The sequence below is a fragment of the Catharus ustulatus genome, chromosome 12, assembly GCF_009819885.2.
Source record: "Catharus ustulatus isolate bCatUst1 chromosome 12, bCatUst1.pri.v2, whole genome shotgun sequence".
In the NCBI taxonomy this organism is placed as follows: domain Eukaryota; kingdom Metazoa; phylum Chordata; class Aves; order Passeriformes; family Turdidae; genus Catharus; species Catharus ustulatus.
This window is the reverse complement of record NC_046232.1, coordinates 4,987,040-5,014,649: the sequence shown is the minus strand read 5'-3', so window position 1 is coordinate 5,014,649 and position 27,610 is coordinate 4,987,040. Positions and strand designations below refer to the sequence as shown.

At 41.2% G+C, this 27,610-nt stretch overlaps 1 protein-coding gene across 4 annotated transcripts in view; it reads right to left on the bottom strand.

The window, feature by feature from the left end:
• Nucleotides 1-27,610, bottom strand: part of RORA (RAR related orphan receptor A) — a 353,631-nt gene that overhangs the window by 67,519 nt on the left and 258,502 nt on the right. Inside the window, exon 1 of one of the 4 annotated variants that reach the window (XM_033070471.2) lies at nt 2,860-2,957. The exons of 2 other annotated variants lie outside the window; for them this stretch is intronic. In XM_033070471.2, coding sequence (XP_032926362.1) covers nt 2,860-2,890 — 31 coding nt within the window. In that variant the 5' untranslated portion in view covers nt 2,891-2,957. Of the gene's footprint in view, nt 1-2,199; nt 2,292-2,859; nt 2,958-27,610 lie in introns of those variants that run through there. One more of the 4 variants, XM_033070472.1, reaches the window with a different exon arrangement.

The window sequence follows — 27,610 nt, the reverse complement described above, 5'->3', positions numbered from 1 at the left end:
GTCAGTGGACTGAACCCTTCTGTCCAGGCCTGATAGCACCTGAGCTCTCTCCAGCACTGGTCCTGACTGACATCTCTGAACAAAGCAGGTACCACAACATGCTACAATCCTGTACTGCCTCCCTCGGCCTTGGGCTCACCTCCGGTTCTGTACTGGCCTGACAAACAAATCCCTGTTTCTACTCCAGTGCAGTGTATTCGCTCATCAATTCAGCACTTAGCACTATTCACCTTAAAGTCACCCCTGATGCTCCTGCCAGGGAAGACTCTCTCTGGAATTAGATGTGTACCAGTGACTACACCGGCAGGATGACCGGATTTCTTTGCAAACTTCACTGGCGAGCATGTAAAGCTGCTGTCTCCCTTGAGTGTCAGCTGGTTAGCTGACTTGCCTGTGTAACAAACTAAAAATGCAAGGCTTCCTGGATACTCTACAGACTCACAGCAGTTGATAAATAGTCTCTAAAGTCCATCAGTCTAGAAAAATACTTATTCAGTCATTCAAAACTTTGATGTTTCATCTCTGCCTGTTTTCTTAGAAACCAGTTGGAAAAAAAAAAATCCTCTTTCTGCTCTGCCCGAAATGAGAAAGTTTCATTTCCTAACACACAGTGTGTCTCAAAAACATGCCCAGGCTCTTCCCTGGACTGTTCTGTTCCCAGCACTCTATGAGTGCAGCTCTTCATGTGTGACAGCTAGCACATCTTCACTCACCCAAACCCGGACGCAGGCTCAGGACTTTTCAGAATTAAAGAGAAGATGTTTGTCAGAACATTGTGTCATAAGAAAAATAAAACAACTCACAAATTAACTTCACATGGAATCAGTTTGGGCTATCTAAACAGCAGTAGGAAAGGCATTTAATACTCCCCCTTTTCACCTAATAAAAATTAAACCTAGTATGAAAATCCCATATTCTCCTGAAGACTATAATTTTTTGCACTTTAAGTTCAGAACAGTAAAGGATTAGATGATGCCACCACAGAATAGAGAACAAACAAGATACTCAATTCACCTACAGATTTTCCATTTTTCCATTGTACTTTTAGCTTAAACAAACTGCATCCCCTATTCTATTGGTCTGTTTCTCTCAAATCATAATATTGGCCTGTGGATCTATTATTTCTTAGCAGTCAGAGGCCCTTTTAAGACAAATGACAACACATTTCCTCCAGCTGAACCCTGTCCAGCAAATTAGACAAAGGATAAGGAACCAAGGAAGTTTTTCAACGCACTAGAAAACTAAATATTATGAAATGTGAATTAAATGTACTATAGAAGTAGTCTGTAAAAGGTACAAAGACCTAAGTATTTCCATAATAAAGCCAGTAGGAACTACACTTTAAAATCCAAAAGCTGGGTTCTGCCAAGATTTTACATCAGTGTAGAAACTGGTTCAAACGAAACTCCCAACAGTATAAAAATATATTTCCAAATTGAATTGCTGTAAATCATCTGCCTGCTCTTTTACAACACACCTTAAATCTCTGTCCAGAAGCACACAACATAATTACACCCTCCAATTTTTTTGTGTGCATACTTTCCTACATTTTAAAAAAATTTTATTTAATTTCACGGTTCTAACAGTCTTATAAAGGATATGCTGAAAAACTTATCGGAATACGTAGAATTCCAAAGGACTACTAAAATATCCATGTAGTTTGCACTTAAAAAAAAAGCACTTCCTTTTGTTACAGATGCAAGTATTTGAATCAATCCAATCACATTTTCTTGCCAAATACGTTCAGCATGGCTAATGATTAGTGAAAATAGTGCTTTTGTTTTTATTCTCATAGGCTTCTCTCCAAGAAGAAAAGGAAGCTGAGTAATTGAAAATTACCGTCCTTAAACACTATGTTGCTACTGGTGTGCATTACCTAGTGCCTTGCAAAGTGGGAAAAAAAGAAAACAGTATCCAACTGAAGGAAGATTCAATATTCTTCTTCCAAGTAATTACATTTTTTTAAAGAGAAATTTTGCCTAGAATTCATTTTAAGCATCACACATTTAGTATTTTAGTGGAGGCATTAAATTCAAATGCCAACACTTAGAGTCTTTAGAATATTGCATGTAAGTAAGATGGTTATTTGGTTTAGATTTTTTTCTATAATTAAAAATCCCCAAACTTTAAAAATACTGCGATGCAAAGCTCAGCTGTGGGTTTAATTTTATTAGAAAACAGGGCAGACTACAAACGTACCTCTAAACTTTTGGTATCTCATCAAGAACTTCGTTTGACTGTCCTCAGTCTGCCACTGCCCCTCATTAAGGACTCGAATCCGCAAAAAGAGAAAACTTCAGGTTTAGAAAAAAAAAATCACTAAGTAACTCTGGTCTTTCCTTTTATTCCAAAGCCTTTGAAAGATGAGCAGCTGCCTGAAGACGGCATTTTAGTCCCATCAGCTACCCAGAGGATGCTGCACATCCCTTCCTCTTTGTTAGTCAGATTTTACAGAACGCGTTTTCTTCATGCGTTTGTAGCAGCCCAAGACCATCTCGTCTCCACTCTGAGCGACTCCAGCCGCGGCCCCGCAGACCGTGCCTGCCCAGCGCCGTGCTGGCACACGGGCTCTCCCCTCTAACTTGCAGGCGCCGCTGCAAAGTGCGGCGGCTCCGCGGCGCTGCCGCCGGCACTGACCCGGGGCTGAGCCACCCGTCCCCCCGAGCTCTCCCGAGAGCCTCCCGCCGCTCGGGGGCCGCCGCCGGGCCCCGCACGGCCAGCGCCGCCCGGCCCAGCGAACGAGCGGGGCCGGACCCCGAGCGGCGGCCCCGGCGCGGGGAGCGCGGAGGCCACGGAGCGCCGCGACTCCGGCCGGCCCCGCTCCTCGGCCGGGCCGGGCTCGCCCGCGGACGCGCCTACCTTTCATCGCGGCGAGCACAACGCACATCATTTGTCAGTGGCGAACGGCGGGGAGCGAGCACGGCGGGCAGGAGGCGGGGAGGGGAGGCGGGACGGGCCCTCGGCGTGAAGCGCCGCCACCGCCTCAGCAGCAGCCGCCGCCTGCCAGCGGACAGCCGCGCCGCGCCGCCCTCCCCCGGCCCATATGAGGCTCCATGTGACCCGCTGACACGGAGCCAGCCCCGGCCCCCCGCCTTGTTTACACCGCTCGCCTCGTCCCCTCCCCTGCCGGCGCCGAGGGGCGTTCAACAAGGCGCGCCCGGCGCGCAGCACCGCCCCCGCCGCCCCGGGGCTGCTCCGCCCGGCCCGGCCCGGCTCGACTCGGCCCGGCCCGGCAGGTGCTGCGTGGCCCGGGGCTCTGCCGGGGCTCTGGGGGCGGCCCGTGCCGGGGCGGGGAGAGCGGGGCCGGGGCTCTGCCGGGGCCGGGGCAGATGGGGCGGTGGCAGCGCGGCGCTCCCGCAGTGCGCCAGAGCGCTCCCGTCCCTCGGGTCCCGGCCCGCAGCTCCAGTGCGCGTTTGTTCCCCCGCAGCTCCCCCGAAGCGGTGTTGTAAGTAAAAAATAACCCTATTGCCGCTGCGTCTCGGCACAACGCTTTGCACTTAATAGGCGTTGATCTGATCAAGCAGAGCAGCATTTACATTTTAAATCTGTCTGGTGATGAGTTCATGCTTTCTTAGGATTTACTTGGAACGTCTGAAGCATGATACCACTGCTGGAGTTTTCATCTGTTCCATAGCATCAGATGTCACTGTACTGTCAGTGTGTGAGATGAAGTTTTGTGTTCATGGATATGCGCACATCCACACTACAGGAGGGATAGCACGTGACTGAACACACATACAGACACAAAATAATCCAACCTATTAAAAAACCCACACTTTGCTGAAAATTGCATTAACAAAACCAGTATTTTTTCAAATTCCTGTCTTAGCCACTGGAGTAAACTGTCACAAAATATAAAATCACACAGAAAAATGATGCATTATAAGCTGTTTAACAGGGGACATAATATATCATTTAATCTAATTGAATCAGAAGTATTTAATGAAAATAAGGGAAAACAGTTACAAACAGAAGCCAGAGGAAGCATCTTAATATGTAAAACAAAGCCCTATATTTAGAAAGCCTTTTTGAGATGAGGACACTGAAACAATCTACTACTAAATGGCCCTTAATGGCTAAATCTTACCTATTTTTTAATGAATTCTTAATACAGTGTGATATTATTTAAATGTGATTTGTTCTAAGAGTACTTATGTTTATCAGTCTAGTCATTCAACCCCCATCAATGCAAAATAATTTTTTAAATTTTCCTTATATTAAAAAAAACCCTTAAAACATTAAAAATTGCAAGAGCTAATCTGCTGCAGTAGTGTAAATTTAGCAGGTATCTTTGTCACAAAATTTTTCTTCGGTATTTGCTATCCTTACATTAAGCCATTCCTATCAATAGCACATGTGTAGTGAGATACTGCTTAGAAAATGTACAGTGGCAGACCTGGTCCCAGATGGGTTTGTGCTCATGGAGTTTTATCTGCAGCACAAGCTGTAAAGTTGCAATGTACTGAACAGAAACCTTATAGGGCATTCTGGACTGAATCAAATCGGCGGTGCTCTTCAGAGCCTTGAAGATGCTGCTTTTTCACATGGGCCAACTGTGGAATTTAGATGCAGCCAGAAAGCTTGGAGCATGCACAAGAGAAAAGAATGATGTCTTAATGTATTATAATGTGGAGTTAGATCTTTGTAAACATTTTAGTCTGACACAGCAAGTAATGTCAGACCGATGGCCTGAAAAATGTCACAGTCCATTAGCACTAGTTGTCATGTCAGACATTTAACCTTAAGGTACACAGCATTACATTATTACTGATCTGGATTTATTTCCAGTCCAGCTGAAATGAAACTGGTAATCTGGAATGACATCCGATGTGCTAAATGGCTTCAAGAATAAGCAGATGACACAGATTTGCATTCTTACAAATGCCTTACAAAGGCTGCTTCATAATATTGTAGATTTGTCATCAGAAATTATAAGTGAGAAGAGCATACCTAAGATAGTTTATTATTTGTTCTCAATATCCCATCTAAAGCCATGTGCTGACTTTTGAATATGTATCAAATCCTTTTGCACTTTGGTTTTCTGTCTCAGATGGACCTCATTATGAAAACTCCATCCAAGATCCATTTCCTTCCCCATTTACCAAACTCCTGCAACAGTGAAAGTCTCACTGGAGTTCAAACACTGTATCAGTGACAACACAATGTACCACTCAAATAATACTGAGCTGAGTATTGCAGTACACTTGACAGGTAATTGCTTTCACCGTGCAGCAGGGTTTCATTTGACTGATAGGAATGCTTCCCAGTTTCCAGAAGCTTCTTGTCTATCCTGCTTGTTCCTTAAGCCTTTGATAGATACCCATGAAATACTGGAAGACTGCAAACTCTTCACAGGAGTGAGAAACTACACCTCAGGATACGCTCAATTCTTACCTTGATTTCTGCATTCAAAGACCTCCTGAACATGTCAAATGTATTTATTAATGGTTCAGACTGAGCAGTGGCCTGCAAATGGACCCTGACCACATCACGTGCTCGTCTTTGAGCCATATGGCACAGCCTGAGCACACCCAAACATCCGGGGACTACAAACATCAGATTGCTGCTTTAGGGATGGGAACAGCCTGGGGAACCTAATCAAATATTGTTCTGTTTTGTACTGATGTAAAAGGTGTTCAGCTTGTCAGCCTAATCACAAGACTCTGCAACAATCTGAGGGAAACAACTGTTTCTAGAAATCTTTTCAACCCTACTGCAAAACAGAGAAGCAATAAATTGGTAACACAGAAAGGGGAAACACCTATGATAGCTATTAGCACTGGTAATGCAAGAGGCAGTATTAATTGAGTATTCTAAGCACAGAAAACACAGAGAAGCTCTCCTCCTCTACCTCTTTTTAAATCTACTGAGCAAAGCAATAAATTCAGCTTCCAAGATGAATCAACAACTACTCCTAACTATTTGTTCAAGAACGTCCTCAAACAGAAGTAGTTTAAATGCAGCTAATTAAACGAAGATGTTTATGTTGTTCTGACTTGAAATGTGAGTGGGGAGCATTTCTGCAGACTGTTGGATCATGTTTTGCATTCTTGCCTAAGTAAAGCTGCATGGTTAGACTTAATTTAGGAATAATTTTGAGACCTCCTTATCACTAAAATTTAAGATTTGAATAATAAACATGGGGCACAACCACCACCCTTTTTCCATACCTAGCACAGAGGAAAAAAGCCTTCTTAGAAAAAGAAAATGTGTCATGTAATCACCTCCTGTCTGAAGGAGGTTTAGCCACACAGGGTTGTTATGAAGCTAAAGCTGTCAAACCACTCTGAAATACAGCATTTGCCCACTGCTCTATCACTGCTACAAACACAACTGCATGCAAACCTCTTGAAGGGCAAGGGCTGCATGCTGCATTCTCCCTTGGAGATGAATACCTACTTACTGGGAAGGAAATGTGATATAACAATACTTCAATAAATCATCCAGAACCTCCACATTTTCAGCTTTAGCAAAGACAGCTTCTTCACTTTTTAAAAAATGACCAAGAGCTAGTTTTACATGTATGTGTTCACTTATTTAATGGGCTTAGACTGGCAGTATAAATCCACATACATAATCATGCATATTTTTAATTATTTTTCTGAAGTCTTCATAAGCTTGCAATGAAATACGTTCTTTCAAATGTTTAGTAAATTTTATATTGATTCAAATAGGCAGCAGTAACATTTAGGAATGCTCAAGTGCTTTCTCCTTTTCGAAGGACTTCAAACACCTATAGAAAATGTTGAAAATTTCTTTTCAACATTTAAAGAGCTCCTCTGAGGAGTTAAACTCTGCCCAGAGATGGTGACAACAGCTGCTGGTACATGGGAAGAAAGCAAAGCCTTTCTCCAATTGCAACCCAATCACATGTCCTACTATCAGGCAAAGCATTCAGCTCCCAGCTCATGTTAATGTTGCAGGTCTAGATGTGACCAGAGTTCAAAACATACAGCAAATTCCAAGCATCAGAACACTCTGCTTTAGCCCTTTTGGCTTCTTACTCAACATTAGCCATATGTGAAACCATGCAGGTGCAGTGATGACAACATCTTCGTTTACCAAATAAACCCAAAACCACGTGTAGGAAACTGCACCTCTGGATAATCCTTAAAAACACAATTCCCAATCCTGTCCACCCTGTTGGCAATCCATTTTTAAGTGGCTTCCAACTGATACATACAACTCTCCCCAAAAGAAAATGATTGCTCCCTAACACATGGCCCCTCTAGACTTAGTGGTATTTTAGTCTTGGTTTATTTCTAGCCGTCCAAGTAGCACACTGTCGAAGATGAATCTAACTGAGCTTGTCCTCGTTAAGTTGCCTCTTTTTCATCTATTTAAAACTGCTACTATGCTGACCTTGCAATCATTCCATTTTGCTTCAGACAAAATCCCTGCCTCAGTTCCTGCTGAGGAGGTGTGCTTCTGTGCCATGTGGGCCTACAGCTATATGTCTTAATCAAGTCATTTTGGAGACTACTCCACAACTCCCAATTAAGTCCATTGCTATCCCCAACTGCTGAATGGCTTGCTGTGCTTTGCTAAACAGCTGCTGCAGTTCTGCACCTGGTAAAATGAAGTATGAGTTGACAAAATGTTTTGGGGTTCATCTGGATAAAAGGTTAAGTCCAAAGTCATTAGTATCAGCTAGGCATGCTGTTGGTACAAAAGATTTTAAAGATCTAGACAACTGAATTTTCACCCAGCTTCCTCTCACCTTGAAATCCCTTGAAAGGCCATCATATTTGCTGCTTTTCAGACTGTAAGGTAACAGCAGTACACTTTGGAAATAAAGTGATTAGAAAGATAAGATTTTATCACCAATTCATCATCTGCCACCAACTGCAAATGGGGTCATGGAGAGAATACAAAGTTTTCAAGAAAGATAAAATTCGCCTTGGTAGCCTCCCCCTTTCGTCTACACCTAAAAGGGCATTATGAAGTGATTGATATTGGATTACTGATTATGCTGCCACTGCAGAGTCCCTGTTTGATCTCAGAAAGATTCTCATTTATACAGTTTTGAAGGATCAAATCTTCCTACAACATCCTGACATTAATGTTGCCAAAAAGCAGAATTGTTTGAAAGCTGTTGGAGCTCACTACTTAATGCATAATCTTACCAGGGTATTTGGCCAGTGGTGCTTACCAAAAACTGCAGCTATGTATTGTTCTGTATATTCCTTTAGGTGGGGAAAACTCGATAGACAGTGTACAAACTAACTGCTGATTTGCAGCAGCACAAAGAACAGCAAGGTACTAATTATCCTCAAAGAAGTAACCATTAGACTTTTGTTTAAGGATCCTTGCCATATAATAATTTTTCAGAATGAAGAGGCTCTCCAAAGAACCATCTTTTTCTGTAAATCAACTGCAAGAGAATCATGCTGGTTATAGTGGAACATCTTCAGTGTATTTTACAATGTTCCGAAGTCCTTTTGTTCCTCACTACCTTGGTGTTGGCTTCTGTAGCACAGAGAGAGAGTGGGCAAAGCTGCTCAGTTACCAGCTGAGCATCCTGCTGGTGACAGGTGAGAGCAGATGCCCGGATCCTGTCAGCTGGACAGGTGCTGAGGTCTTCAGGAGGCCTGCTGAGAGTAGAACAGAACTCTAAGTGCTTTGGTCCCTTTCTGAAAAATACCTTAGAGAAGTTCTCACTTCCCTAAAAAGCCTTTGATCTATAGCGTTTTTATTCCATTTTATGGGTAACATTTTGTGGGTAACAGCTGGGTTATACTAAATGTCAGGTCCATTTCACTAACTTTTGTGCATTCCATTTGTGGAAGAATTGCAATGCTTGCAGAGATGCCCAAGACCAGCCTGGAGCATTTGCTACCCCCAGCAAATTTATGACTGACCTGACTACTGGCTTTAGATCATTAGCCAGTTACATACCAGGGATAAGTAACAGGTTTTTTTCATTTCTTTAATCCTTGGGCTTCCCTTTCTGTGTTCTTTTGCATCATCAGGGATATCCAAGGCAGGAGAAATTGTGGTAGTGAGCAGAGCATGAGATTTCTGCTTCAGAATCTTCCTCACAAATGTGTCTGGCCAGATGCAGCACCAAGGAGGAACCCTGGAGTTTTCTGGCCTTTTTCTATGAATAGTTCAACAATCAAGATTATATGTGCATTATATGTGATTCCAGTGGGTCCTCTGTCACTCCATGTGCCAAGGGCATTCATAGCACTTCAGCCTCTTTATTTCCCTGCTGCTTATGGCAATGCTGTCATCTGTTGAACAAATTGAATGCTTCAGCTATTCTTAAGAATAACCAGAGAAATGTAAGTCTACAGCCAGCCAAAGTTGTGCCTTCTGCCCATAAGCTCTGGAAATGATAGGTCTAAATTGAGTTGCCAAAGAACAGTTGAAGCAGTCTCACATTTCGGATGAGGATGTTCCAAACAAGGAATTTGTGTTGCACCCATTCCCAGATTGAGCAAAGGTAACCTGAGAGCAGCTGTAAATATGCCAACATTTAAATTGCTTCATGTGATGCCCAGTGACAGTCAAACCTCCCTCTTGTGCTATATGAGACCAGCAAACAAATTTTGCCCATTTTCAACAATGTGATTAAGAATTAAGTGTGCATTAGTGGGACAGATAAACTGTGCTGGACACTCAGAGAACTACTATGGAAATTATTTTTCTTTCATGGAAAGTAGAAGCATCTGTCCAGTCAAGCAAACCAAGCAATGATTCTGCATTATGAAATACTCTTTTTATAACTATTGATGTTTCAGCTGGTAGTGCCACATGTCAATAGTGGGTTTACTGCTCACATTTAAAGTACAGCTTTCAGGACAGGATTCATCTAAGCTGACATTGTCTGATCAGCAGCAGGTTTCCTGCCCCTGTGAGCATATACTTTATTTATACCTCTTTGCACTATAGACTATTTGTGATATTATAACAAAAATTTTAAGATCTTGTACATTTTCTATGTCTCAATGCAAAACACAAGCTTAGAACTAGATGTGCTTTCTAGGACAATTGAAATTCTGTGTTGGGACTCTCTCCAAATTAAGTCTTCAGGCCACAGTTACATGGGCTTCTAAGCCTGTCTGATCCCCCTCTTTTCCAGCATGGTTCTTAACAGAAGTGGGGGTAAATACTGTCTTTTAGCATTTTTTTCAGTTCCTCTTCAGATTAATACTAAGCTTCAGAACAGAAAAATTGGCAAATCCAACATATTCTCTGATCATATACTAGTAGATCACTGGTAATTTCTCTCATTTCTCACTTCTTCAAATTTTAGAGCCACTTCAGTAGCCTTCAATCCTGATGTCTTCCTCCACAGCACCATTACATTCTTGAAATTATCAAAGAAAATTAATTATTTCTGAGCCCATTAGTAAAAAATAAATGGCAGTTGATTATGGCTTTTAAGGGTTCAACTTTAAAGAAAACATAAACTTTAATGATCTATTTTCAAAAGTCAATACATATTTAACTACTGTACTTCAAACAACAGAACACTGCAGACCTACTTAGAGTGGTAAATAAACGATGATACAGTTCCTGGGCATGAAATCCATACAGATAATTCCTTTGCATAATTCTGATTATTAGACATGATAACGTGACACTGTTGAAGGATATTAGACTTTAATAGAAGCAAAATAATAAGATGATTCACTTACAAAGGAAGGTAATTGTTTGAGAGTACTGTTTTGCTAGTAATCACCAAGTTCAGAGAACACCTGCACAGTATTCTAAGCTGATAAATTTGATTACAAAGCAGAGCAGAACACCTATAGAGAATCATCTATTGCTTCATCTAAAATTGAGTTTTATAATCTGCATTTGTATTAATTTAACTCATGACAGTATTTTTTCCTATTTAGAAAGCAAAACGGGATTGATTTAGAAACCTTCACATTTTCTGTTTTAATAATTTGATCTGAGTTACTAGCACTTGCTTGATAAGAATCTTTTTAAACTCATAATTTAAACCTTATTACCCTACACATGTCTTACAGAAAAGAAAGTACCAAGCATTTCCCACATAGGCACATCATTCCTGATTATTTCAATTCCATTTTAAAGGATCTTTGACAGGGCCACTGAAAGGCTTGTCAAAGAACAGGGAAACATTATGATATTCTTTCCCCATATGCCTTTCCAGAGCATGAAATATTAGAGACATTTCTAATGGAATCAAGAGTAATTTAAGAGCTGTTAATCCTTCCTTGAAGACTGCTGTAGCTGGGGAGGTTACCTCTGGTACAGACTTCACACTTCTTTAGTCAGGTGCTAAGACATACACCTCTGTTCTTAAAACACAAATTTCTCCAAAGCCCATTGCAAGCATGTATTCTACAAGCTACAATTAGCAGACACACTTGAATTTCAGTACTGAATTGTTTGGATTTTTAAGTGTCCAAAAATTCAACAATGCTTTTAATGATTCTATTCGTTTTTAGCTAAAGAACAAAACATTTGGGTTTTTTTAACTGACTTTTGAAAGTAATTTTAAAAATCTTTACTGAGTTTTTTGGGGGTCTTTTTTTACAAATCAGTACTTTTGCTATTTTAAGTCATTATCTGCTCTCTAGAATGAACTATAGAAATTGAGCTGCATTTTCAGTTCAAGTCAGACATCAGAGCTGTTAAACTTTACATTTGTTCAACAAACTACTACAACTACACAATCCACAAGAAGTTGCATGATAACCGCAGGTAGGTACAGCCTGCTGCACCCATCTGAGCTGTCTTGCTAAAACCCACAGGGCCACTCACAGAAGTGGGAAGAAAATAAAAAAAAAAAAAAAGTGAAAGCCAAAAAGGATGTGCAAGATCAAGGTATGTTACGTTTCTCAGTTCACTGATCCAAGTGCCAGCCTGCCCAGTGCTGAGGACAAGCCAGATGAGGGGTGGAAAGGAGCCCCTGTGCACGACTAAATGTCTGCAATGTGCCCAATGAATGGATGGCACTGTTTTTTAACAAAATTAGAGATAAGTGGAGGCTGGATCACTTCTAACAGATCAACACTTCAAAAGGAGGTGAAAAAGAATTGAAGTTCAGAGATGTTGATGAGATCTGCACCAAAATGCAGAGGGAGGAAGCTTCTGAAGCACTGCTGAAGGTAGTTAATATGAAACAAAATGAAATTGATATCAGGAGGAGAATTACCAATGTGAAATAGATAAGATATGGCGAACTACCTCAAAGTGAAAAATTGAGAGAACTTATGCCATTGTTATCCAGAAATCGTCTTCATTTTTCTTCACAACCTTCTGCTTAATAATTTTGAAAAATCATAGAGGAGAGGCATATGGTAAAAATCAAAGGATATTCTGATAGAAGCAATTACTTAGGGATTACATTTTCCTGTAGCCTGTTTCTGAACAACATGAAACACTAGACAACTCCTTCTGAGCCCCAGATTCGAGGGAAGGAGAAAATACAGTATTCCCTGTGACAGCTTCTTGACTCTCCTCAGTGTCTGTGCTGCATCTGCTGCATTTCCATTCAGTACAGAAGGGAAATAGGAACAAGAAGCAAATGGAAGCTAACAGAACCTGAAAGCTCTGACTCCAAATCAATTGCACTACAGGAGTGTTCAAGAATGCTCAGCAATGCCAGGACAGAAGCGACACGGGCAGCAAGTGCCTTCATAGCTGGGAAGGTATGGGTGCTCGTGGTGGGTCTGCCAACATCCCACAGTATGCTGTAGATCCAATACCAAGGGTCACCAAACCCTGCTGGCAAGACCATTCTATTCAGTGAAAGTAACTATATTTGATTCTGGAACTAGGAATTTTTCTCCAACATAAGGAAAGAAAAACTGACGTAATTCCGGATCCTCAATATCTTTGTGCATTTACACAGTCGGGGTCTTGGAGTCCCCTCTGAAAAGGAGAGAAATTACATAATGCCCTATCCCTAGAGACTCCTAAGGATCTCTGAGGAGAATGTTAAAAGAAGGGAGGATTGATCACTCCTGGGGACTCAGTGCCTCGTTTTCCTCAGGGCTCCAGAAGGCAGGATCAGCTGCTACCAGTCTCTGAGGAGGGCCCATGGACCCTCCCACCCCACCAGGAGCTTTCAGATGTGCATTGACCTGGGACAGGGAAAATACACCATTCCAAAGCTCTGGACATTTTACTTCCTTCTTCCCAATCTTGTCTTCCTTGCTTCATCTGTATAAATGTTGGTCTTGCCATACAGCATTCAAAACTACACAAAAGCATTTATTCCATGTTAGACTTTTCCATGCAGGGCTAGTACTCTTCAAAGGGCAATATGTGCAGTTTCATAACGGGCAATAGTGCTTTATTTTCACCTTCACAGACTTTAGCCCTTCCTTTTTAGCTGTCTAGGAATCCCCAACTAAAAACATGCCACAACATTGCGATGTAAATGCCTCATTGGTTTTGTCAACCAAGTAAGAAAGCAAATGTATTCAGGCAATCATTATGTTTAAATTAAGCCTGCAAAACATTTAACAGTACTAACAAGGAAAAAAAACAGTGAATTTTTATATTATGAAATTGAAAGGAAAGATTTATAAAGCCTATTTAAGAAGAAAAAAAAACAAAAAAAGACCTAGTTTCTCCGACACAAGAACTAATTCTCTTATCTGCCCCCAAAAACCCATGCAGGATCAGTGGTCTGTATGAAGGAGGAAGCTTTGGGGTTCACATGGGGATTGCAGCCAGTATGGCAATCATAGTGAGGCCTGCCCTTTTCCTAAGTGAAAAAGGTGATGTCTTTGTCAGGAGAAAATCAGAATATGTTTCATACTGCTATACCAAAACCTATAACTTTCCCACAACCATATCATTGCATATTGTCACAGATATATCTCCTTCTCTAAAGGCTCAGACACTTGTTTCCACTACTTGCAGTGCTAATTCAAGTTATTTCCTAGCCAGCCATTTAGGTGCTTTACACATTTGTTTTCTCATGAAAACAGGACAACTTAAGAAAGCATGAGCTTGGCATTAGTTGGTCCTACCAATTTTATGGTAGTTTCTTGGTAATTTTATCATGTGCCATGATACTGAGTAGGATACAATCATCCAAAATTATGAAATAGTGTTCTGCCACACTTTATATGCTTGTTGCTGGAGATGTGACAGATTACTGATGTGATTCAAAATCCAGCAAAGGCATAAGAACAAACTTAAAAGACACTAGTAGCATGACTAGCAGACTGTCTGTATGCTTCTCACTCTGCTAAGTCAGGTGAAAAATCTCACTAGAAATAGGCTTAATTATTCTCCCACCTGATGAAAATAAAGTAATCAATAGGCAAGGACTGCACAATAAGAACTGCTGGAGTACAGAGGGTTTACAAGAGTGAGGATTAGGATACAGCAACACTGCAGTATCTTGGTGCTCACAGTGCTGCTATAAAAACCCAAGCCAAACACAACTAGGTCACATCTGAAAGCAGTATCTTGCCTTTTAAAAGATATTATTAGTTTACTTCCGGGTTATTATTTCCCTTATCACTAGGACAAATCAATATTAGCATGAATATTGTTATTCCTTTATGGTGATTCAGAGTTTTGCCAAAGGGGATTAGTGGGAGCCCTGTGCTGTGGTTTTCCCACTGGCATTAGGCAGTGCTGCAGGATGTGATTCCCTACTGTGTGCACAGCACTCCTGTAAATGCATGTCAGCTGCATCCCTCCCAGAGCTGCATGTGCAGCTAGGGCTTGCAGGGAAGTGATGCTCAAGACCACTGCTCAAAAGGCACCTGCTGAAATGGGGCAGGACTGTCACCCACTGCCTGACTTTAGTCTCTTGCTGAGTTACTGTTTCTAATCTAGAATTGCTAGGTTAGGGAAGTTTTCCTCCATATCTGTGAAACCAACCCTGTCCTGTCAGTGTCACAGTTTGTGTCCAGGTTTGGCAGACAGGAATGAAGGGCTACCTAAAAAACTGTGGTGCACCATCTTCCCCTCTCTAATTCTCATAGCAAACATGGTGATGTCTTGACAAAACAAGATTAAAAGAGGCAACACAGAGAATAAAAAAGCTTCCCATCACGTCACTCTAGGAAGTTTGGAAAGTATTAATTTTGTGAACAGTAAATATTAACCAATCCTTTCTTCTGGTTTCTGCATGGCTAAATATGGATCCTCATTTGCTGTCTCAGCATACTTTGTTCAAATGTAGGTATGCTACAATAGTTAGAGGACTAAGACTTAAGATCAGAAACTTAGCAATGGAGCTTATGTGTTTCATGAGGTGTCAGATGGCCTGTAATGGAACATTTGGAGTAGAATTCAAACAGATCTGAGGTTGTAAGAGTTATTCAACAGTGAGTTAATGAGAGCACTCCTTTATAAAATGAAGAACTGCACAGTACTTTTATTGAACCATACATTTTTTTGAAAAGCATTTACTATGGAAACCAAGTTGTATGAAAAGATCCAGAATACAAGGGAAACCACAGGTATGGCATCTGAACCAGCTTTCTGACCACAGAAAAAAGAATTTTAAAGCCTGGTGGTAGGGGGTGATTGGATAGGAAGATGAAAAATCCCAGTTTAACAAAAGCAATGTTGAAACTTGCAGTTTTTAGTGATGAAGAGCAAGCTGTTGCACTCCTCCTCTATATGCACTTCCCTGGCTTGAGAATATTTCATTATAGAGGGTTTTTTAAAAGACTGAGCCATTTAAAGTGTTTTTTTCTCTTATCATAGGGAATTGTAAGCTCTCCTGGTCATTTGCCTAGCTGACCTCCCTATAGAGTAGTGCTGGAAACAACATTACAGAAAGGAAATCAGCTCCACCAGGAATAGCTGGATGAGCCAGTGCAGGTGCAAAGTAGAAACTCTGCTGTGGAGTGGTACAGACCTGGTGCAGGCTCACGAAATCATCACAAAGCAAGAGCCTTTCATCTCTGGGAGCCCCAAACTTACAGATTAAACTGCCATGTACTAATAATTAATAAAACCCATCAGAACATGGATAAATGGGCTCTCATTGAGTAAGCACTCCTCAGCTAACAACACTGTTTAAACACCTGAAATGTGCTTTCATGAGCACACCTGGAAGATGGTAATTTCCTTTGTTTTTTGCATCTGCAAAAACAGCTTCATGCAAAAGACTCAGTAGTTACAACATCACAAAGGTGCACTACCCGTAAGTGCAGTGCCAAAATATGTATTTTATGAAGAAGGAGGAGAAAAAAAAAAAGTCCACCTAAGAAAAACAATCTACTGGGTTTGTACATCAGATCTAGATGGAAAGCAAAAGAAAATCCATACTGCTTTGCAACTTCTTTTTAACCAGGTGAACTGGAAATGTGCTGAGCTACACATTTCAAAGTTACATGCCCACACCCAAGGTGTGCGCAAGGAGTGGAGAGGAACAGGACTGCATGTTCTTTTTTTCAAATTGCACCTATTATCTACTATACCAGCAGAAACATTTCCCACAATAATGATATGCATATGCCTCAAAAGCTGTTTATTTGGCAACCTTGATGTATACTTCATTAAAGCATTGCCTGGCGTATCACCTTGCTAGCTTATTGCAATGATTTAGGCAAAGAACCCAGAGCCGTCTTCTGTCGACATTGTAAGCACAGCAAAAACCAAGCACGGATTGTCATTTTCTGGATGAATTTATGCAGCTTTAGAATCACAGACTGTTTACATGGATGACACAGACTGAAGTGTTTGTCCTGCATCACAATACTCTTAAGTGAAGACAGCTGGATTCTATTCTATCACGAACAATCAACAGAGCTGCCAACTAAATTCAAATGAGGAAAGCAGTTATCATTGAAAAAAGTCAGAGAGGCAGAACTGGATGCAGCTAGACCACAGATTGTGTTTAAAAAGTTAAAAAAAAATATCCAGAACTACTTTCAAATTGAATTAATTAGATGTGAAAGGAAAACAAAAATGTTGTGCTTGGAGTTGCCAAAGAGATAAATGGCTCCATCAGTAAGATCAGCAATTCTTTTCCACCTTCATTAGGCTGGGAGGAAGCAAACACTACCTTTTGGGTGCTGTGTTGCTCCTGGTGTTTTTGCAGACCAGGCCAGCAAGCTTTCCATGGAGTTTAGAGAACACTTCCTCTTGCATATGATTTGCAGAAGACTTCATTGTGCACTTGGGAGCATTTATTTCAGATTACATCCAAAAAGCATCAGCAGAACTACAACTCTGGGAGTTCAGTTCTTCACCTGGACATTCTGCAGGATGGGTCTCAAACACCTTTGGCAAGAGGCACTGAAAATGATGTGCTGATTTCGCTCCTCTAACAGAGAACTGCCCCAAACACTTAGGGGCAAACTTTTGAAAAGATTCGTGCTGTGGGAGCAGTTAAAGTGTTATGTAAACCAAAATACTCCATTCAGCTTACAGCTTAAGCAGGAACTAAACCAGAAAATCCATTTCAACACACAAAAAAGCTGGTAGGGACCTTCATCTGTTTATCTCCTGTGGCTTCTCTTTGGGACAGAAATGACCACAGTGCCAAATGCACAGCACATCAGTGATTACCCAGTCCTATTTATAATTCCCATGTGCCAAACAACTATGACAGGAGGTTCACCATAAACTCCTTCATTTTCCATTTATAAATAATACACAGTTTGCTGAAAGGATTCCACAAATAGTAGCACTGCACATCTGCAGTAACAGGAAACTCGGCAAATGTGCATTATTGGCAAGTTTTCAAAATACCTGTAGGCAGGTTTGTGGTTTGTCTATGGCTACATTTAGTGTAGCTTGCATGATCCAATCTGCACATATTTACTGGGTGTAATGTTACTATATTTACATTACTAGCATATCCAAATATATTTTTGGGAGGGTGAAAAACTGACAGAGTGGTGACTGAGTCAGGATCCTACATATTAGATTTCCATTTGGAATAGGTTTCCCAAGGCATCTAGCTTCACTTGCAGCATTGTATGTCTGGGACTTCTCAACATCTAATTGATGGAAAATATGATGTCTGTGTTTTTATCCAATTCCTAAAAGACATTCCCTTTATATAGTTATAAGTACTTTAGTCAGGTATGCCAACAGACTTTTGGTATTGCCATACCGAAGAAAGCATGCTGGATTTTCCATAATGGGCATAAATTCCTGCAGCTGCTGGGTCTTGGCTTTTTAAACTATTGACAGTAAGTCCAGCAATATACCCTTAAGCGTCAAAAAGTATTTGGAACATCAAGTATTTGAAATTAATTTCCTAAAGGTCTGTATGGATCAAAAGAAATTCCTGAGTTAAGACTGAGTCCTGCAGGAATGAGAGAAAAGAAAAACAAAATATCAGGAAATCTATTGCCAACTTTGACACAATAAGAAGGAATGTGAAATATCTACAGAGAAGCTTCATTTGTTAGCACTGAGTCCCTGGTTGGGGAGGTATGTCAGAAAGAAGGATTTTGCTAGGACAAGTAGAAGTATTTAAAATTTAAGTTTACAAGGATCACATTTGCTCCTGATTTATCTTCATCCAAATCACACTTTACAGTAGGAATTATTTTGTCTCTGAACCATCAGACTGAAATCTGACTCTGCAGGAGCATGATCAGAAGCCCAGGGATGGGCACCTGCTTCATTATCATCTTATTTCCAAATTAGACAGCAGAATGGACCCAAAGGAGATAAATTACTATGCAGAACTAGAATACAGCTGGCATGCCTCTGCTGTATAAAAAGAATCACTTTGTCTGGACCTGGATCACAAGAAGGATCACCAAGAAAAACTGTTGATGGATTTAAAGGAAGTGAAAAACCAATGTCAATAGAACATGTGACCAGGAAAAGAAATGGATAGATCCACAGCATCAGTTTCAGTTGCAATTACCAAATCATCTTTTTGGGGTCTGATTTGCTCCAGTTATTGGCAGGGCCAGCACACCCTTCAGAAGGTGTTGTGACATTTAGCTTCTTAGCAGGCTATTCAGCAGCTCAGTGATCCATCCAGAGCTGCTGCTCTGATCAAGGCCCCCCCATGGTACAGCAGATGAAAGAACATGCCAGCCTAGGGGTTCCAATTCTGGTGTTCAACTCCAGAGCGGTAACAAACAGTTTATTCATAAATTACAGATCCAAAACCCAACCAGCTTTTTGCATAAGTGGGAAATAAATTACATATGTGATTTCTGAAAACTAAGTTAGCAATTCTGACTTTGTATTTACTTTGCTTCACGAATGCACAGTTCAAAAGCTGAGACTCTCAGAAGCTTGAGCCTAATGCTGAAATAAATATGGTTTATAGACATTGTTTGTAAGCTAGCAATTCAGACATGCTTATTTGTAAGCTAAGGACAGTATCGATCACATAAAGACAAGGGTTTAAGATCCTGCCATCACTACAAATAACTCCTGTTAACTGAGTGTATAATGGCAGGACAGATTTTCCCTATTTTCAGTATTTATGCCATTGAAAGCACTGAAGAATTACTGCTCAGGGAATGTAAGGATTTATTAACAAACCAAGATTGCAAACAATCTGTATTTCAGGAAGAAAGAACTATATGAAACTGCCATTTCCCACTTCCCATACAATATAGACAAAATTCAATTAAAGCCATATAAACAAAGTTTCAGACACAAGAACAAAACCAAACATGCTATTTACACAAAAAAGAACAGCTCCTTCAGGAAAAGATGAAATCAATACACTTAACTGTGGGGGCCAGACAACTGGCCAAGGGAAACCCTACTGCATGCCCCTGGAGGACCAACCCCTAAGCCGTAACCCTTGTTGTTACAGAGAGCAAAAAGATTAGCCCCTGGAATCTTTTGCTGCTTTATGTTGATTTCTTGCACCCCATTGGTTCCTCCCCTTTGCTCCACCCCTGCACCCTCATCCCAGTGTTCTGTCCCACTCCTCACTATTCCTGTATAAACTCCTGTTTCCCCTGTCTCTTTGATCTTTTGTCCCTGTATCCCTTTGAAGCTGAAGCAATAAAGGCTCTCCTTGGAATGCCACAGGAGCCCCATCTCCTTCTGCATTACTGCCTGTGTCCCCAGGACATCCTGCTGACAGGGGAAGGTTGTGGCACTCCTACAAACGCCTGCCCCTGCCCGCCTCTCCACACTTAACCTTTACATTCCAGAGGCCTGCCAAATCATCTCACTTAGGCAAGGATTCTCATGTAAACAATCACCAATTAAATTAAAAATCTGGGAGAAAAATCTAGTTATGTTCCTTCTGGGAATGACTTTTGTGGATATAAATCAAACACCAGGGGAGGATAAGAACACAATAACAATTCCTATAAATCCAAGGCTTATAGCTTCCAACCATCTAAGTCCATGCAGACCCTAAAAGCCAGTATCCTGTAGGAATATTCAATCAAGCTCCAAACATGCTGATACATGGAATACAAATAGCACCTCCAGCTCATTATCAGCAAGGTTTCAGCTGGAACATGAAAAAAACAGTCAAGGATGCTGTGACACATTGAGTTGGAGAAGTCTGGATGATACACTCCACAGGAGACCAGGCTTACTGTAAGGAGCTTTAAAATAGCTTTAATAATCATCACTGTGGACTGCACTTGGGTTTTCACCAAGTAGTTCTATGCCCTGCAACATTGAATCTGGCAGTGCTGACTGCTGGTGGAGATTTGCTGGAGATGAAGCAAAGGTTCTAAAGTTTATCTTAGAATCTATCAGTAGAGGGCATGAGAAGGAAGGGTGGTTAGAGTTCAAAAGCAGGAGAGAAAGTTTTCCCCATTCAGGGAGTTCTTGAGTAACAACTCTTGATTTGGCTCCCTGTCTTCATGGGAAAAGGCTTGAGAGATCATAAGTCTGGAGAGCACCAGGAGAGATGTGTGCTTTTCCTAGATCCTTAGAGAGATAAAGTTAACTCCTATCCCAAAGAATGCTCTGCAAGAAAAGAAGGCTTCTAGTTTGGGATGAACAGGGCCACCAACACTGGATGCAGCCTTTGACACATTCACTGTTTTGAGGGTGTGGGTGTGACACCATTTCTCCACATTTCCCTGGACTATTACAGAAGAGATAACACTTGCATTCAGTTTTTCTCCTTCAAACATGCTCTGATTGGAACATACAAAGTGTTTCCTCATCAGCCCATCACACATGTGGCGAGCTCTTGGCACACACAACTAGCCTGTTTGCCCAAGAAAAACATACGCACACCTATGCAAATACAGCCCATGGCAGGTTTCTTCAATTATCATGTCTCAGTCTCTCATTGCAAACCTCAAGAAATCCTAATTTATTCTGGCACTGTTGCTTTGATACCTTCATTTTGCAGCTAGTGGACATGAGACAACTGGAATTAGATATGCCCTTGCCCAAGTCAGACGAAAGTTTATGGCCAACTATGTTCTCATTAGCTTTCTGGCAGAGATTCTGGAACTACTGCTGGCCTGTACGTGCCTGTATTAGCAAATGGTATGCATAATGTTCCTACCACATATCTAGCTGGAAGCTGTTCTGGCTATGGCTTCTACCATTTTGAGTATTAAACATGCCTTTGACAGGTTTAGGTGAAATTTTAAAAACAGTCTCAGGAAGACACGCTCAGATAAATTCTACCTTAACAAATTTTGGTTCCAGTTTAAACAGGACATTATAAAAAGTCAAGTCATGCTTGGAATATCAGAAACCACATTACTTAGAAATTTTGCAATTTCTAAGCAATTAATACTTTGGTTATCAAGTCAGAGACCTTCAGACCCCATTTCCTTTCTGTGTGTGTCAGTCAGGTTAACAAAACCCAGAGCAGACAGAATTGCCTGACTCTGTGTTCATCTTCAAGATTCTTGTCACAGAGTCATTTACCTTTGGTGCTGACTTCACAGAACGCCAGTCTCATCACGAGTTAGTGCTGGCTTAAAAACACAGATGCACTGCGACTCAAACTGCAGCTCTGGAGAGGCTGTCAGGCACAGGAAATACTTATCTGTATTATGCATTCATCCTCATCAGCTGGACAGCAGTGTTACCTTCCTGTGTGTGCATAAGGGCCATTAAACTCCCTTGGGAGAGATTCATATTCCTGAGATACACAGTGAAACTTGGCTACAAAGTGCAGCTGTGCAGTACAGATAGATGGCAAGACCTGCAGTGGTAGGGTGAGGACAATTGCTTTTTCTTTCAGTACTAACACCGTAAATCGATGTATCAAGAATTAATCCTGTCTTCTCCTCAACAGTTAGATTTGGTAGAGTTTTGTTAAGGATGAAAGGGACAAGTCTTGCAGAGAGATAATAAAACCAGGCACTGCAAAGCAGTGATTATTGTCCCTGCAAAATTAGCAGAATAATCTTTTGGGAAGGTGCAGGATAGCACATAAGAAAATAAGTATGTTTAGGATGAGTCTGAGAGAGAGAGAGACAGGATCCCAGGATCCTTTTCTGCCTGAATCTCTGCTGAGGAAACCTCTCTTTCCTTCGTAAGCACCCTCCTCTTGTCACTTAACAAGTAGAAAGACTGACTGAGGAAGAGCAGTAACAGCGCAGGAGCTTTCTGAAGAGGAGGCAAGGGTGATATTTAGACAAACCACAAGTTCTCATGTTCATTATCTTCTCACCAAATGAAGTCTTTTTACCTACCTGTGCATTGTTCTCATCCAGTTGCCCTACTTCTGTTCATTATGTAGCATTCATTAACTGGTCCTAGGGATAGCAATTGAGAATGAGTAATTATCTCCCTAGCACAAAGAATAAGGGTCAGATTCTTAAAGGTGACTGCTGGAGGTTTAAAAAAATAGAAATGAAAAAACAATCAGGCCTATTTTGTCACTTGGTGGTACATAAAGACAGCCTGGATTTGAAGAAAGATATATTTTATTTTTAGTCTAAAAATTTTGCATTACCAAAGCAGACTTTGATGAGACACTCGCGGATTTCAGAGAGTCTGTACTGTCAGCTTTCCTTCCCACCTAGATATCTATGGCCACTCTATGTGCCCTTTATTCAGGTCAGTTCAGGTATCAGTAAATCAGTTCCCACATCTGTCTCAGTAAAACCTCAGCACACATTCTCACACCTGCAGCTAGTGTGATTTAAAGCAGCAGCACAGCTGTGGTAGCACAGTTTACCAGTGACTGAAGGGCAGAGCTAAGGCCACTGAAGGATTATTCATCTGGAGCACACAAAGCTTGTGCTGTTGTGAGGCAGCTGCTGTTGTTACTTTTGTTAGTTGTTCTTTATTGTAATACAAACTTTCCTGCCTAAAAATACTGTAATTGTTACACTTTATTTTAGTAGTCCTAGAGTAGTATCCCCGGTGGTAATTACAGAATGCAGTGGTGAATCACAGTGGTCCACTGTAGCCTACCAGGGCCAATTCCAGCCCAGAAAGTTTTGAACACCACCATAGAGGTCTCCTTTGCAGCAGTCAATGTTTCAGACACTTGATTTTTTCCTTCATCACAAAACATAGTCTTACCTTCTCTCAAGACTCCTTCCAAAATACCAAAAAGTGCTTCTTTTGGCAAGTGGCAGGGCCTGGCCTTCTGCACAGAAAATAATTTTCCTAATAATAAATACAACTATGTTTTATAGAAACAATAATGTAAGAAGGAAGGGAAGAAAGGCTTGCCAAGGTAATTTTTTATGTTTCATGAAGCAGCTATTAGTAAGGACAAGCCTGGATTTCATGACAGGAGAATGGACAGAAGCGAAAAGATCTCATTTATGGAGTAGCTGATTAAGTTCTGTAGTAAGGGGGAGAGAAACAAATTTTCGAAGTGTGAGCAACATAGTAGAAAAACACTGTCTGACTGGAAACTGTTAGCATTAACACAAAAAAAATGTTAAGCAACATCATCAGTCAACATCACTTGTTCCCTCCTAAAGCAGTCTTAAATTAGATTAAATCTTTATCTAAAAGCAGTACATTTCTTACAGCCTGGATGTCTATGCAACAAAAAGTTGCTAATAGAAAGTAAAGCAGTTAAACTGAAGAGTCAGCAGGGGCTACTTTGTCCCACAGAAACTTCAATTAGCTGACAGTGCCAAATGTTTCCCTATTTGCAGATGTTGCCAGCAGCTGAAAAGAAAAATAAGAAGCCTACTTGTGAAACAAGTAGTGTAAGCTTTCTTTTTGGTCCCTGGTAGTTGTTTTACCAGGACTGCAGAGTGCTAATACCGATCAGCCATCTCTCAGGAGCTTACACTTAGCCGAGAAACACCGGAGGCCTTACTTGATGAGTTCCACAAGAATCTTTATTTCATGCAAAGGGTGGTCGAGCAGGGATTCTCTCAGAACAAAGGGCAGTCAGTCATATTTATGGGTTTAGGGAGGATTCAAACTACAGCCGCTAAAAAGTTTATTCAAAGAACAGCATCCAATCTAAGTGAGAAGTTCTAAAGGTGAACTGACCAATTACACAGACTAATTTCTAACCAATTATCTTTCAAGGTGTTAGGAGAGTGACCAAATTCTTAAGGAATTTGGCTCAGCCTTGGTATCTAGGAAACCTTATCTATTACAGCAAGTTCCAGGGGCCAGGGGAAGATGGCTTTGGAGGAATTGTATCATCCACCGAGTAGGACCCAGTGGGTCTGTGGAGCAATTGCAGATTTCTCTGAGGGGAGGGAAACCCAGCATAAAGGAGTGTCACAGGACAGGAGAACACCCAGCTGAAGCTGAGGTTATCGGGACACGGAGCAGCCCGGAGAAGGAGTTGGAAGAAGGAGGGACAGCGCTTCCAGCAGCAGCTCAGAGCGCTCCCTTGGTCCGTCGTGGCGTGGGCAGGAGGGAAGGTCCCCGTGCCCCTCGGACAGCCGTGCTGGAGCAGCCAGGCAGCGAGCAGGGCTCACCTGGAGCAGCAGCACTGCAGGAACACGGCCCTCCCCTGCTGCTGGGAGCACAGCTCCTGAGGCGGCTCCAAAACCTGCCCCGAACAGCAGGAAAAGCCCAGAGCAGTGCGAAGTGCTGAGCAGCGCTGATCAGACGGATTTTGCCAGAAGGGTGTGGGACACATTCACACTGCACCACACTGAGAGCTGGGAAAGCATTTGCATCCCTTCAGCTTCTGTATCTTGGTCCTAGGGATGAGAGTGCTTCTCTGCCTTGTTCAGACTCTGAGCTACCAGAATCTGTGCAGTGTGTGCTTCTGGCAGTAAAGAGGACAACCCTCACTATGATTACGCAGGTGGACAAATTTGCTCAAAGTTTAACATTTGTCATTTTTCACACAGCTTGTGCAACCAACACACCCCCAAAGGACAGACTGACAGGTATGACCCGCTTGAGACACTGATCCCTGAAGGTTTTTTTCTTTCCTTCTTGGTAAAGCTCATCATCAGGTAGCTAGGTTTGGCTGCAAATACTTGACTTATGCCAAGTCTCATCAAGTTACTACAAAATACCTTTTCATTTATACTTAATTTGACTACTTTTCCTTTTTTTTCCTGGTAGTCACTATTGAGTCTTATAAATTAATCTTTGGAATGGTTAATGTGAAGCATGAGAAAGAATTTAAACACTAATTGGATCCTACATGAACCTCTTCACAGTAAGTACTCAACTAAGCTATGGCTCCTGTATTGGAAGCCCACCAAATCAGTCCTGAAATGGGCCAAATTCCATGTGCTGATCAGGAATGAAATAAAATATTAATGAAAGTTTCAGAGCACTGTGTAAAGTCTTGGCAACAACCCCTAATTATTAGTGCCCCAGAGATTCACTCCATGTCTTGAGTATTTTTCCATTTGCCTATAATAGCAACTTTTATATTTTAATTTTTTTTTAAAGATTGAATTTGGAAAGTACAATATTGGAATCAGCAATTATCCAATAAAGAGCTGAAAAGCACAAGGCAGTCCTGGGTTTTTGCTTTTCTGTAATGCCTCTGCTTTTCACCCCTATACTGGGAGTGGAGCACTTTTCTAGAAATCCTTTTGCTGATGGATGAAAAACAATTCCATATGTGTTCCAGTACAGATAAGTAATTATGAGAAGCAGACATACTAATCCTCCTCCTCAAAGCAGTACCAGATTTTATGTAGCATGGGTTTCATCACAGTGTTTTTCAGGGGAAAAAAAAGTTCTGTCTAGGCTCCCTGTGGAAATGGCACTTGTTTCCAAGCAGAACTACAGATTTGCACTGTCATCCAGAAAGACTTCCAGGGATCTGAGCTGACAAATCCAAGCTCAGAGGAGTGGTTCATAATACCTATTTGTAAGCAAACCAGGCTGTTCTTAGGAAGCAAAGCCGAGATTCCTTTCCCCAGAAATAAATACATTTGCAGCAGCTAATTGTTAATGTCATTCAAGTGCTTTTGGAATCACTAATCCTCTACAGCCAAAACTACCCCATAGCCTAAGTGTTACTCAGCCTGCTAGCTGTGGACCAGGGGAAGGTACAGGACTGGCACCTAGGAAAACATTACAAAAAAAGAGTACTAACAGTAAAAGTAACATAAATATTACCTTCACAGGAACTTGGCTATGTGCCAGTACCAAAGCACAGATGGAAAGTGATTTGCAATCACTGTCAGAGGCCTACACAGGAATTTTTTTGTGGCTGACATTTTTAACTAAGACCTTTGCAGTTATAATAACAAGATTTTGCAATGTGGCTGTTTAGCTAAATGCATTAAAATTTATTTACCACTTCCCCCTTCAACTGCCAAATTATATGAAATGGAAAGGAATCAGGATTTCTTTTTTCTCTGAGTATTACATGATAGCTGGCTAAGAGAGATTCATAAACACTGCACTAAGGAGTTAAAAAGCTCAAGAATGCAATGGCAACAATTCTCTAAGATGAAAAATGTTGCTGCTTCTGGTGCACTTGAGTTGGGAAGGATGTACAGGGGACAATAGCAGTATTCCCTGGCATACAGCCAGCTCATAATTCACAGAGAGGCATAATCAGTGAAAATTTGTTTTTGTTTTTTTTAAATTATCATTTGCCAGATCTTGAAAGTTTGTGGCTAATTGTTCCATTCTTGACTACAGAATGAATTAGAGAACAATATGCAGTCCTAAGCCAGGGAGGGAAAACCTAAAGCAAACCCCTGAGCACATAATGAATAGTTCAGATGAGTTGGGTACTTTGGTCCTCTGTTCATAAAGATGTGGTGAAAATCTACTACTCCAAGGAATGGCAAGCACAAGAGATAGATGTTAAATCCTACACCATGTGCTCACAGGTCACTGCACTCATGTTGGACTGCTTGGTTTACAGAATAATAGGTTTAAGCAAGGAAGAAAGGAGAGCAGGATTACATTAGAAGGTTAACTCAGATGTAAGAAATAACTGACTGAGGCAGCAGGTGTCCAAGGAATGATGAATGGGCAGCAATATAAAACAGACACCTTTCATTATAGGTGGATGAAAAATATAGTTTAAAAGGATGTTACAGAGCAGTTCTTGAAGCTATTTCTCTATGCTGGCAATGTAAATTAAAGGTCTCTCAGTACCAGCTTATGTAAATGAAGGACTGAAAACCAAACTTCTCAGGTGCACCAACCACCATTGTTTGGGCCTTCCCAGCCAAATCGCCACGTTTCCAGTGTAATGTTTATTTATTTTTTTAATTCTTTAAAATGTATTCTTTTCAAACAAAGAAGAAATTTATCATTTAAAATGAAAATGTAGAGAAAAACACATCAACACTTAAGCCATAATAGAGTTATTGTCCATGACTCTGCTTATACACCTCAATAACAGCATGTCTGC